This window comes from Priapulus caudatus, unplaced genomic scaffold (assembly GCF_000485595.1).
Source record: "Priapulus caudatus unplaced genomic scaffold, Priapulus_caudatus-5.0.1 Scaffold1, whole genome shotgun sequence".
NCBI classification, from domain to species: Eukaryota; Metazoa; Priapulida; class Priapulimorpha; order Priapulimorphida; family Priapulidae; genus Priapulus; species Priapulus caudatus.
In genome coordinates, this window is record NW_014577062.1 from 1,463,197 (window position 1) to 1,477,312 (window position 14,116).

The 14,116-nt window shown below is 42.9% G+C and overlaps 1 protein-coding gene across 3 annotated transcripts; it reads left to right on the plus strand.

The window, feature by feature from the left end:
- Positions 1 to 2,646: 2,646 nt before the first annotated feature.
- On the plus strand, positions 2,647 to 11,791 carry LOC106814423 (probable gamma-butyrobetaine dioxygenase). 3 transcript variants are annotated; one of them, XM_014818839.1, is made up of 4 exons: positions 2,647 to 2,782; positions 9,207 to 10,132; positions 10,269 to 10,430; positions 11,027 to 11,791. In XM_014818839.1, the coding sequence occupies exons 2-4, from the start codon at positions 9,213 to 9,215 to the stop codon at positions 11,412 to 11,414; spliced, it is 1,470 nt and encodes a 489-aa protein (XP_014674325.1). In that variant the 5' UTR covers positions 2,647 to 2,782; positions 9,207 to 9,212; the 3' UTR covers positions 11,415 to 11,791. The 3 variants fall into 3 exon arrangements, with proteins under 3 accessions (XP_014674325.1, XP_014674258.1, XP_014674405.1); XM_014818772.1 differs by having other exon boundaries at positions 2,647 to 2,761; XM_014818919.1 differs by lacking the exon at positions 2,647 to 2,782 and adding an exon at positions 2,833 to 3,138.
- The last annotated feature ends 2,325 nt before the right edge of the window (positions 11,792 to 14,116 follow it).

Sequence of the window (14,116 nt, forward strand, 5' to 3'; positions counted from 1 at the left end):
TATGATTCTTATATGATTCTTTTATGATTCTTATAAAAATATTTTGTGCTAAATGAACCCCCTTGACTCTCTTTACAATATCAACATTCTTTACCAAAGGGTCCCCCTTAGTCTCTACCAGGGGGAGTATAGGCCCCCTCAAAATCGTAGGCCCATGCCAACTGGCCCACCTGCCCCCCCCCCTCTGTTCTGGCCTGTATATAGACTATTACTTACTATAGACGCTGTCTACTACTAAAATACACTCTAAAGCCTGGCGCACATTGCCGCACATTTTCCCGAACAACAAATGTTCGTCCGAACAAATGTTTTTGTCTGGCAATGTGCGGGTGGACAATTGCTGAGCGCACATTGCCAAACATTTTGCAGCGAACAATCTCTTGGGGGCGTCTAGTAGCTGTGTTGTAAAGAGTTACGTGATCGGCGCATGATTGGGCACAAAAATCATGTGACCGATCACATGATCAAAAATGACCGACAAACATCAAAAATAACTCAGTAGATAATAGTAATTATCAGTCTTAACAAGCATTAGTAGTATAAGTTACAGTCATGCCTGCCGACGTTTTTATGCCCTACTAAGTTTTTATGGTCATCACATATTATATAACCTATTATAACCTATTATAACCAACACATGAATTTAGAATATACACAATAAAATGTGGAAAAATAAGAGTAGACTACTCACATTTCCCAGCTGCTCCTTGCTCTATCAACTAGCATGCAGCTGTATACCTATACCATAGTAGAGCTAGAGTGACGCATATAATGTAAAGCAAATCCATGCGCACCGCATTGTTTTTTTTGGGGGGGGGGGCATCTTTAGAGTGTCTGCAGCAAGAGTGGCAGACTTTTGATGGCAGGCATAGGCTATTCGGGGGCGTCTGGCGGATACATGCACCCACCACTGCATTATTCTGGCAGTGGCCATTCACGATACCTGAGACTATGCCGGACATTTTCTAATGAGTGCCAGAAGGTTTCCTTTCCAGCTAATCGAGCTCAATTTTGGGGTAACGGTTTTTTAGGTCTGGCGGATGCGCCCCACCACTCAAACATTCTGGCAGTGTCCATTCCTGATACCTGGGACCATGCCGAACATTTTCCAATAGGTTTCATGGGGTTTCCTATCCAGCTAATCTAGCTAAATTTTGGGGTGCCTTTCAAATGACCCCACTGACCACACCCATCAGCGGCTGCCCGCCAGACTTACATTTCCTTACATGGGTATGTACACGAATCATTGCTATATGCATGAAAATTGGTTTCCTTTCCAGCTAGGCTGACCACCCTGGGCTCCCAGTCTATATATAATAGCCAATGTATAATCGGTTGATTGTGCAGATCAGCAGATTACACGCAACACGTGTTCGCTACAGGATTGTAGGTAATATATTGCTATTTTTAGTGCAAATCGCGGAACCCTCTATAGGGGCCTACTGAGAACGGTCGAAGAAAATTGGCAGTCAACGGTGACCGACGCACGAGCACCATTTTCATGTACAGCTCTGGGGGAAACCCGGAGCGCGATGCTGCGAGCGAAATGAATGTTATAGATCGAATTTTACCATGCACAAGTGCTGTTGGCATGCCCTCGAACAGTTCGCACGTAAAAGAGTGACCTGTAAAAACGTATGAGAACGGCCGAAGAAAGATCTCGGCAGTTCGGTGACCGACGCACGAGCGCCATCTTCAGGTACATATAAGCATAGCGAGGAATCCAGAGAACGATGCTGCGATTAAAGTTAATATTATCAAGAGTACATAATAGAGATCTCTATTATGTACCTACTCTTAATTGATATTATGGATGGGATTTCACCATGCACAAGTGCCGTCGGCCCGCCCGCGACCTGTTTGAACGCATGAGAACGGCCGGAGAAAATTATCTCGGTAGTCAACTGTGGCCGACGTACGAGCGCCAATGGTTGGCCATCGCGTACTCAGGAATAATTATTTTACCGCGGTAATTTATCCCCGGTTGATTTATGTGTAACAAGGCCCCTGATTGGGTAAATGGGCAATAATTTTACCGCGGTTAAATTATTTCTACCGCGCTATGGGCATCCCGTGGTTGGATTGTGTTACAAGGCCCCTCGGTATAGGTGCGTAAGTGCGGTAGGTGCCTAGGTGGCCTGCGGTAGGTGCACTCTGGTGCTGAACTTCTCGCAATAAAATTGACAAGGAGGTCTAGTCCAGAAACCAGATAGTGCATCATTGGAGAAAGGCTTCTGCCACCTATATTATTATATTATATTATTTCTCAAGGCCTATAAATAAACACATAAAATCCTATTTATTTATAGGCCTTGTTATTTTTATGATTAAATATTAGAGTACCTTCATCCTCTTTATGGAGGTACTCTATTAAATCAAACTGCATGCAGCGCCCCTTTCCCACACTCAGGATAATACCAAAGATCATATTACATATGTATTTGTATGTATTTGTATATTACAGATATATACATTGTATATGATCTTTGATAATACGTAGAATTGTACAATAGAATACTGTAGAATACAGCTGAATTGAGCCAGAGCGAGAGCGCCATCTGTCGTGGAGTTTGATATTAAATATGACCTCGTTACGCCATCTCTCGGTAAAAATGTCTGTTTCTAACTCTTACTTCTGACCAAAGCTTTGCTTCTGACCAAAGATCGCACTATACGATCTTTGCTTCTGACTGGACGTGCTGTGCTGGACCAGAGATACTAGCCCCAGTCCCCAGGCACTGACGGTTCCAAGCGGCAAACCGTGAGTTAGCAATCCTATTGGGTTAGTATTTATGGCTGGACCTAGCTCTAGTACGTACATTGACTGCCGCAGGCAGCCCTGCTTCCATGCGGCAGTGAATGTACGCGGGCTATAGTAATAGAGCTATGGCTGGACCGTGACCTTCTGTGATCATTCTGATTGCTCCAAGGCTGCACGTGCTATGCTGACAGCTGTATATTGCTTGTGTATTGCTGACAGCCAACAGACTGTACGTCCTACTACTAGTAGTACTATCGACTCGAGTCGTGACTCGTGAGGCGCTGGGGGAGTAACAGACAGTCGGCGGAACATTCGAGAGGGCCTACCCTAACCTAGCCCGACCAGGCTGTGCGACGGATTGTCTATACATTCTATTGGTACGGGTATTCTAACCCTAGCAATACCGTTTCTTGGAGCTAACCCTAACCCTAACACTAACCCTAACCCTAACCCTAACTCTAACCTTAACCCTAACCCTAAACATACCTCAATTAATATAATATACCTATATATATACCTACCTTTAATATAAATTAAAAATATAAACATAATACTAAACAACCTAAAACTACCTCGGGTACATATCTGTAGTACCTGTTACGACAACGACCCTTCGTGCTCTAGTACTATAGCCCGCGTACAGTTGCCGCAGTACTAGAGCTAGTGACGGAGCTCTAGTACTACTGTACTAGCACCCGTACCGCAACCGTACGCGGGCTATAGTTACTAGAGCTAGTGACGGTAGGGCTCAAGGATAGAGATGTGCATGTCCAGTAGTGTGTGGTAGTATAGCTCGCTAGTCTACAGAACCACGTACAGCATGTGGCCTTACAACGTTCCAATAACAAAATAATTAATGGTAAATAAACACGATAATCGATATGTCGTTATGTTTACTTTATATATATGTCGAGTAATTCGACGTAAATGATTTATGCTCTTTCAACTCTCCAACACACAAGATCACCGCACGTATGGAAAGCATTTTGTACCAAAAAGCATAAAACGTAGTTTTAGACTTTTAAGGTCTTAAAACCCAGTTTTAAGGTCTAAAACTAGGTTTTAAGGTCTAAAACCTAGTTTTCAGCTCTTAAAACCTAGTTTTAAGCCATAAAACTGGGTATTTGACCTTAAATCCAGGTTTTAGACCTTAAAACCTGGTTGTCTAATACCCGGGTTTATGGCTTAAAACTAGGTTTTAAGAGCTTAAAACTAGGTTTTAAGCTCTCGAATGGGAAGCTTTTTTACCAAAAGCGTAAAACCTAGTTTTAAGCTCTTAAAACCCGGTTTTAAGCGCTTAAAACCCGGTTTTAAGGTATAAAACTAGGTTTTAAGGTCTAAAACCTGGATTTAAGCTCTTAATACCTAGTTTTAGGGTGTAAAACTTGGTTTTAAACCTTAGAACCTAGTTTTAGACCTTAAAACTGGGGTTTAAGAGCTTAAAACCTGGTTTTAGATCTTAAAACCGGGTTTTAAGAGCTTAAAACTAGGTTTTACGCTTCCCGAGGCATTTAGCTCCTGATTGGCTAGTTTGCTTATGCTAGTTATCATCTGCGGGACTGCGCGAGTACAGTTTCTGCGCAGCAGAAAACGAACAAGGAGGGGAGAAGCTGGTGGAGAAGAGGAGGTAGGGGGAGAAGCTGGTGAGAAGGAGGGAAGGGGAGAGGGGCAGTAAGGAGGCGAGGAGGAGGCTGGGGAAGGCAGAGCTGGGAGCGAGAAGCTGGAGGAGGAGGGAGAAGCCTGAGTGGAGAAGGAGGAAGGAGCAGAAGCGGAGTAAGTCGGTGGTGAGAGAAGAGGAATGGGAGAAAGGAGAAGCTGTGGAGAAGGAAGAAGGGGAGAAGCTGGGAGAAGCGAGGAGGGGGAGAAGGGAGAAGCTGGTGGAGAAGCGAAGAGGGGGAGAATGGTGAGAAGAGAAGGGGAAAGAGAACTGGTGGAGAAGGAGGAGGTGTGAGAAGCTGGTGGAAAAGGAGGAGGCGGAAGAGCTGGTGCCCCCTCCTTCCCTTCCTCCTCCACCAGCTTCTTCCTTCTCCCCTTCCTCATTCTCCACCAGCTCTCCCCCTCCTCCTTCCACCAGCTTCTCCCTTCTCCCCGTCCTTCTTCTACCAGCCAGCTCCTTTCTCCCTTCCTCCTTCTCCACCACCTTCTCTCTTCTCCCCTTGCTCCTTCTCCACCAGCTTCTCCCTTCTCCTCCTCCTTCTCCACCAGCTTCTCCCCCTCCTCCACCAGCTTCTTCCCCTCCTCCTTCTCCACCAGCTCTCTCCCTCCTCCTTCTCCACCACCTTTTCCCTTTCTTCCCCTTCCTCCTCCACCAGCTTCTCCCCTTCCTCCTCCACCACCTCCTTTCTCCCCTTCCTCCTTCTCCACCAGCTTCTCCCCCTCCTCCGCCACCCTTTCTCCCTTCTTCCCGCTTCCTACTTCTCCACCAGCTTCTCCCCCTCCTCCTTCTCCGCCACCTTCTCCCTTCTTCCCCTTCCTCTTTCTCCACCAGCTTCTCTCCCTCCTCCTCCTCCACCAGTTTCTAACCTTCTCCCCTTCCTCATTCTCCACCAGCTTCTCCCCTCCTCCTCTCCACCAGCTTCTCCCCTTCCTCCTTTTCACCAGCTTCTCCCTTCCTCCTTCTCCACCAGCTTCTCCCCTTCTTCCTCCACTACCTTCTCCTTCTCCCTTCCTCTCAGCCAGCTTCTCCCCCTCCTTCTCCCACAGCGTCTCCCCCTCCTTCTCCACCAGCTTCTCCTTCTCCCCTCCTCCTTTTCCACCAGCTTCTCCTTTCTCCCCTTCCTCCACCACCTCGCTTCTCCCCTTCCTCCTCCACCAAGCTCCTTTCTCCCCTCCTTCTCCCCTTCCTTCCTTGCTCCACCAGCTTCTCCCTTTCCTCCTCCACCATCTTCTCCCTTCTCCCTTCCTCTTCCACCAGCTTCTCCCCTCCTTCTCCACCAGCTTCTTCCCCTCCTTCTCCACCAGCTTCTCCCCTCCTCCACCAGCTTCTCCCCCTCCTCCACCAGCTTCTCATTTCTCCCCTTCCTCTTCTCCACCAGCTCTCCCCTCCTCCTTCTCCACGCGCTTCTCCCCTCCTCCTTCTCCACCATGCTTCTCCCCTCCTGTTCGTTTTCCGCGCCAGGAACTGTATTGCAGTCCCGCATAAACTAGCATAGAAACATAGCCAGCAGCAGCTGAAATAGCCTCGGGAAGCGTAAAACCTAGTTTTAAGCTCTTAAAACCCGGTTTTAAGCTCTTAAAACCCGGTTTTAAGGTCTAAAACTAGGTTTTATGCTTTTTGGTACAAAATGCTTTCCATAAGCGTAAAACCTAGTTTTAAGCTCTTAAAACCCGGTTTTAAGCTCTTAAAACCCGGTTTTAAGCTCTAAACTTGGAATTAAGCTCTTAAAACCTAGTTTTAAGATCTTAAAACCAGGTTTTAAGGTCTAAAACCAAGTTTTACGCCCTAAAACTAGGTATTAAGAGCTTAAATCCGGGTTTTAGACCTTAAAACCTGGTTTTAGGCCTGGGAAAGCGTAAAACCTAGTTTTAAGCTCTTAAAACCCGGTTTTAAGCTCTTAAAACCCGGTTTTAAGCTCTTAAAACCCGGTTTTAAGGTCTAAACTTGGAATTAAGCTCTTAAAACCTAGTTTTACGGCGTAATTCCTAGTTTTAGACCTTAAAACCTAGTTTTAAGATCTTAAAACCTAGTTTTAAGATCTTAAAACCAGGTTTTAAGGTCTAAAACTAGGTTTTAACATCTAAAACCCGGATTTAGCTCACCTTGACATCGTCAAGCTGAGCTATTGTCATGGGTCGTCGTCCGTCGTCCGTCCGTCGTCCGTCCGTCCGTCGTCACATTTCGCTACGGTCAACGATAACTCAGGAACCTTTGACCCACATGTTTGAAATTGGGCTATAGTTTGTTACTGCTATGCTCCCATATTAAACGTCCTATTTTGAGCTTTCGAGCCACGGCAATTTTTTTGGCAAAAATGGAATGCCATTAGTCAGTTCAGGGTTCAACGGATTTTGCTCCATTTTTGGTACTGAATGAATAAAGGCGTAGGGGTTTGATATTTAAAAAAAAAATATGCAAATTAGGTAGGGTTGGCAATTATATAGCATATATATAGACACACAGTCTGTGGTGCCACACTCGTCTGGTAGTTTTACAAGATTCTATTGACATATCTTTAATGCAAAATTGGTATTTTCTCTCACCCGGCCGGTTAAAACGTCTATATTAGAGTAAAGTTTTACAAAACATGTCGCGAACGCGAGCATAACCTATTTATTTCAAAAACTATTGCTACAAAGCGGGTATAGCGGCCATCTACGGTCACAAATTGTGATTATTTTGGTTTATAAATTATTATTGCGATATACAGATGGCAATTAATCGTTTCTATAATGTACGTCAATGGTTGCTCAGTTAAAAACTGACTTCTTCTTACCACTTCATTTGTGTCCTTTTTTAGCTCATCTGACATAGTCAGATGCAGCTTGTAGAATCGCATGATCGTCCGTGCGTCCGTGCGTCCCGTCCGTCCGTGCGTCCGTCCGTGCGTCCAGTCAACAGTTGGGCACAAATCTTAACCGCTCGACGTACGGTCAGACAATATTCGGGTCGTTGGGGGGTAATCCGAAAACGAGTTGGGATGTCGAAGCTGGGGTCAAAGGTCAAAGGTCAAGAGGTGTAAAAGGGGGGAACATTCACTCCTAACTTAAGGTATAGGGAGGAAATGCAGAAATTGCGGCACAAATCAAACGGCTCGCCTAGGCTCGTGATAGTCGGGTGTATAGCATCATGCAGGGAAAAGCCATCACTGTGCTGAAATTGGAGGTAACAGGGTCAAAGGTCAATGGCAAGGCCAGATTTTAGACATTTTCTGAGGACATGGTCTGACGGAGCGATTGAAAAACTTTTGTTGTTTCAGCGTGACCTAGCATTTTTATGGCTTTATGAAAGGACCATGAAATGTCCCTTCTGCTGACATGCGAAGAGTAAGTGTCGGATAACCTTTTGACCCTCAAGAGGAGGGTTAAACATGGATTTGTTGACTGTTAACAAAGGAGCTGAACTGCTTTTGCTATTAGAGCCCCTCCCCCCACCCTCCCCTCCCCACCCCTCCCCCGCCCTCATTCTCTCCCCCGCCCCTTCCCACCCTCCACCACCCTGCCCCCCCACCCTCCATCTGCGATCAGTGGGCGTGTCCTAACAATGATGTGTACGAACTGCGTGTCTGCATATCTGCCGCCCTAACAAATGTGGTACTACGCACGACTGAAATTTTACGCTTTATAATCGTAGCAACAGACCTCAGATGAGCCCAGACGCTCTGCGCTCTTTGTTGTGTAGCTACAGTGTCATTGACACTTTCATTAGAGATATTAATTATTATAATAGTTATATAGAGCTAATATTAGAAAAACATTGATGAAGACTTTTGTAGTAATTACATATGTCATGTTTACTGTTAGTGCACAGCCACAGGCACTTGGAACGTCTGAATAACAAAAAAAGATAAATATAAAGGCAGTGGCTGGCGCTGAGAAGGTCTATGTCCCCCAGGGTACTGCCGGAACGTACCCTGGTACTATCTAATATGCCGGACCGTACCTCGCCTACTCCACTAACGAGTCTAGGGAGTCGCCTACTCCCTAACCCTAACCCTAACCCTAACCATATCAGATAGTTATACCAGGGTACGTTCCGGCAGTACCCTGGGGCGCATAGACCCCCCTGCCCCCCCCTGCCCCCCCCTGGCAGTATAAAACTAAAAGGCAGTGGCTGGAGGTACGGCAGCCATATCTCCAATTAACGAGGCTGGAGGTATGGCGGGCTGTGTCAACATTAGCTCTAGTAACGCTGATAGGGTTTATGTCTCCCTGGGTACTGCCGGAACGTACCCTGGGTACGGTCCGGTATACCGGAACGTACCCTGGTAACTATCTGATATGGTTCAGGGAGACATAGACCCTGGCAGCTCCAGTAACTATAGCCCGCGTGCAGTTGCCTGAGGCCTATAGTACTAGAGATATGTCAACATTAGATACAATAATGTAACCCAACTAGAGTAGGGTAACCCTACATTATTGTATCTATGTCAACATATGCTACATATGCTACATATATTGTTATTATATTCTAAATGCCTATAACCACATCTGGCCTAATGGTTTCGGACATTAGATTGTAGACCTATATATATTGGTGTTATCGTAACTAATTTGTTCATGTAATTCTATTTGCGCCATCTATGAAAACCTGATCTACGTAGTTGCCCATGTATCTGACCTAGCTTGCTCCACAAAGTGAGGTGTGGGATAATGAATGTTTGTTTGTTTTGCTTGTTAATTATTGGTTTGTTGCGCTGCACTTGGCGATGGTGCCTATACGATCATGTTCTTTTGTATTTCTACTTGACCATAGGTCTATTAAATTTATGTGGGAATGTATTTGCAGGTCGTAATGCAAGGCTGTAGGACTAGGAGCGCATACCTACTTGCTGGGCAGAGTGCAGGTTTTGTATTTAGTTATGGGATTAGGTGTGGAACAAGCCAAAGATTCAGATGTGGGAAGACTGTGATGAGTACAACTAGAACCATTTCCACAGTGCGCGTTAATGGCTCTAGATGGCTCAGCTGTCCACCTAGCAAGAAATTGTTAGTCAGTAAAGCTATCCCTCCACAAGAAATCAGATGTGCACTTTGGAAAAGATTCAGCAGCACATTACCTACAATAACTACGCAGGAAAATACGTTGGCCGTTGTCAAGGAAGACGGAAATATGTTGGAGATTCACTGGAGTGAAGGAGGCAAGTCACAGTTCAATTCAACCTGGCTTCGTCACCAGTGTCACTGTGAGCAGTGCAAACAGCTTGGTAGTGGTCAAATGCTAGTCAATCCATCCTCTTTACCTCCACTACTTAGCATCAAATCTGCACTAGCTGTCAATAAATCTGTCACCATCACATGGGCAGAAGATGGCCATACTGGTCAAATTCCGTTGGGCTATCTCCAGGATAATGCCGTTACGGACTTCAGCCTATTTGAATCAATCCAGTCATCCTCACCAGATCCTCTAGAACATATACCCGAAGTTGACTACGGTGATCTTATTCGTGACAAGAGAGAAATTCTCCGGTGGATGTCGGACATCTCGTCTTCTGGCATCAGTATTGTTCGAGGTACACCTGTCAAACCGGGAACAGTGGGGGACATTGCTGAACTCATCGCACCAGTACAGAATACAATCTATGGACACGTGTTTCAAGTTCGTAACAGTCCAAACCCAATCAACGCTGCCTACAGTACAGCTGAACTTCCATTGCACACAGACCTGGTGTATTATGAGTCGCCACCTGGTCTACAACTGTTGCATTGCATAAGGTATGGCTCATAGTTTCTCTGGTAAATGTGAACTTTGAGGTCAAGCTTATTGCTATGTAAATGCATCAGAATTATCAGATAAGAAAGCAATGCATTCTAAAGTGTTCCTACTCAATAGCTTAATTCTGTGTTTTAGCTGTAATGATAATATCATTGGAGGTGAGAGCACATTCCGAGACGGCTTCCACGCTGCAGAGGAGCTTCGACAACTGTATCCAGATGATTTTTCGACACTGGTTCGAATGGCTGCAACTTTCCAAAAGATTCACTATGAAAGAGAGCGACCAGTCCACATGAGGCATGTTGATGTATATCAAAAGATTCAAGCTCTAACAGTTTTTTTGGGTTATATTGGGCATTAACATTAAAACACCATGTAACATGATTAACGAAACTTAACTGAAAATTTGGTATATAATAAATAATGCCAAATATAAATGAACCATTTAATAGTTAGAGTTGAAATGGCGTTATCATTAAGTTGTAATAAATTACATTTATTATGAACTATGTGAGTATGGGGCCCATGTTTTTCAGCGAGAATTAAATAACCCCCTCTTTTCCCATAACCTAAGAACCCCCTATTTTCAACTCAACATTGTATTTTTGGGTGGCGTTTCGGATATCAAATATGAATATCATATTTGCAACCTTTTAGATCTGTGCCACATTTATATCTTATTGTGCACATTGGTACACTTTTGCCAGTGTTCTAGCTGACCATGTCAGATGTGCTGAAAACCAAACACTCATGGTAATCATAATTATAACCAATGTTTTCAGAGAGATACAAGCAGCAGCAGTCATGCAATCACTCAGTGAGTTAATTTCGTATCGTTTTCTAATGACCCATGTACTAAATATTAGTGTTGCTGATTTTGCAATGTTGTGTAGGTACTACAGGCCTCACATTGTGATCAACTCCCTCGGCTGTATCACTGCAATCAACTGGTCACCGCCATTTGAGGGTCCACTCAAGATTCCAGCATCTGAGATAGATGCATACTACATGGCTTACACAAAGTTTGCTAAGCTGATAGAAGACTCGCCTAGAAAAATTCAGTTTCGACTGAAACCTGGGGATGCAGTCGTGTTCAACAATCGAAGGATCCTTCACGGTCGACGTGAGTTTAAGTTGTGTGAAGATACTGATCGATTCCTAGAGGGCTGTTACATTAACATTGATGAATTCAAAAGTCAGTTGATGGTTTATCATAGTATGTATGGTACTGACAAACAGTTTAACTTTAAGCGTGTATCCAATCAAGATTTCTACCATTAGAAACCAGGGTTTCTTTACTTAGTACACGTGTCAATATCGGAAGTGGGTAATATCATGAGTGAATTAAAACATAACAACATATCCGGATAACTAACATAATAGTAAGCATACATATCACCAATATGATATTTAATCAAATTAATATTATCCTCTTCTGCAAATATGTGTTGAAAAAGTTACATTGTGATTTAAACTAACAACTTTCCATCTTTGATGAAGACTCAGAAATTTAGAGCAATCTATGAAAGTATTTTTATTGTTATGTTTTGACATTGATAATTATCAGTAACCGAGCTTAATTTGGTATTTAGGCTGATAGGGTCTATGTCTCCCTGGGTACTGCCGGAACGTACCCTGGTACTATCTAATATGCCGGACCGTACCTCGCTACTCCACTAACGAGTCTAGGGAGTCGCCTACGCCTACTCCCTAACCCTGCTAACCATATCAGATAGTGCAGGGTATGTTCCGGTATACCGGACCGTACCCAGGGTACGTTCCGGCAGTACCCAGGGAGACAGACCTTATCTCCGGTATTTAGTGTGCAGCGAACTTTTGTGACGTTTTTAGAAAGATATTTCCAAAGATATATTTTTTTATGAAATATCTTGAAAAGTTATTTAGATTTTAATGTTTTGAGATTTTAGGTTTGTAGGGCTGTAGCCTGAGAAAATTCCAGGCAATAAAATCCATCACCTGATTAATGATGCGGGATTATGGGCGCAGCTCCCCACTAACGTGCATAGTGTGGCAGGGTGGGCCTGAGACGAGGGTTTCATAGATGACTTAATGATGGTTTACACTTACTTTAGGGGCGATTTACATTTATCATGCTTTATATAATTTTCCTTTAAAGGGACAGTAGCCTCTAGGATTTTACTGCATACAACTGTACTTACTGTATAACAAATCATCTATACCCACACGTATTTGTTACCAGATACCTAATTAATTGTTATAATAATTACACATCAACGCTACGAAATTTGAACGGCGCCATGACACCCGCGACCGCTGCCACCCGAATAGTTTGACAATTTATTTTGCACGTTACAGACCGAGGGCTAATCACAAAAGTGCAATTATATTTATACCTAAATGCTATTTAACCGAACGATATTCATTTAGGGCAAATTATATCATATTATAAATGAACACTATATGTCGTTTATAAGATATTACAATCCTTTTGCTTTTAAATGATAAATAAGAAACACCCTCGGTCTGTACCGCTTGGCCGGAAAGGGTTTTGGCGCAACTTATCAGATCGTGTGCTTTGAGTGGCGCCACAATCGTTTGTAATCAAACTGTAGTCGTTAGTTTTAAAACATTTAAAAAAAAATATTCTAATGGTGATTGAACCATGAAACTTTTTATGTAGCGTAATTATAACCTAAATTAGCTGAAAATAACCCTAGAACCTAGAGTAAACTCTCCCTTTAAAAGCTTGTGGGGGGAGCTGCTCCCCCTTCATTGGATGCCCTTCACAGGCTACAGCCCTGGTAGAACATTGCAAGAATTGCAATGATAGTCAATATATTAAATACGAGTTTGAGTAGCATTGACTTAAGTACACCAACTTGAAAGTAATATATTGCAGTGGTGAGAATAACAAGAGTTCTCAAATAATAAATTCGCTGGAAGATGTAGCTAATACGTATAGTAACTGCTTTCTCGCTGGCCGTTGTTGTTCAACTGCGAAGCTTGTTTGCGGACTTCAGCATCGACAAGTTAGGATTGTGAGCAACTAATTTAATGTAAGGCAAGAGAACATAAGAACTAGTCAGTCGAGTTAAGACCGATTAGGGCAGGAGCAATTAAAGGACAAATGCACATACACTAAAAGTGTCTGCATTTTTCAATAAATGTGTAATGTAGCATATACCACTGAACTTTTTATCGTTTCATGTTACCTGATCCTTCTCAGCATGCCTATATGTTCACTACACTGTACTTTATTATACAAACGACATTACAACATCACATGAAACGCAATGTATAAATTTATCCATTATGTTGTACTCAGTACTTATCTATGATCTAGACAGGGTGTTTTCAGAAAATACTTAATTATGGAATTATGTACTGATGAGTGTCTTTTTAAAATTGGATAAAACTCTGCGATTAGGAAATATGATTATATACCCAAATGCCGTGGTAAACGTATATAGCCATTAGTGTGTGATGAAACATAGACCAACGTTCCAAATCTTTGATAATTATAGTTACACTTTTTACTTTTATTGCATCAAAGCCTGCGAAAATAACAATTCACAAAACATACAAACAAAATGGCATTTGAGACTAATTACAAAGTGTTATAAAACCGTAGTAATATTATCAGGAGTCTATCAATATTGATAGACTCCTGATATTATGATGCTTAACCTCAAACGTTAATAATTTGTTTAACAAAATAAAATAGCTTAACATAGTTACATGTTGGTTTACTTATCTTGTAAAACTGCCACGCATGCAATTATGTTTACATACCAACTGTAATCCGATTTAACTAAATCCCAATATAAATATATTTAGCTCTAGCTATAATATCATTTGGAATCATACATTCATAAATCCTAATGCTAACGACTGTACATGTTTACACTCGCTGGTTTTTAAATTATGACAATACAGTACGGTACTGAAATTGTTTACAAATAAGTTAAGCCTACATTTCTACCAACCATTTTCAACATCCG

Bases quoted from the DNA above. Each gene is read 5' to 3' on its own strand.
- LOC106814423 (XM_014818839.1), top strand. From the start codon at position 9,213: ATGCAAGGCTGTAGGACTAGGAGCGCATACCTACTTGCTGGGCAGAGT. The intron at 10,133-10,268 runs GTATGGCTCATA...TCTGTGTTTTAG, and splicing joins CAACTGTTGCATTGCATAAG to CTGTAATGATAATATCATTG. The intron at 10,431-11,026 runs GCATGTTGATGT...AATGTTGTGTAG, and splicing joins GAGCGACCAGTCCACATGAG to GTACTACAGGCCTCACATTG.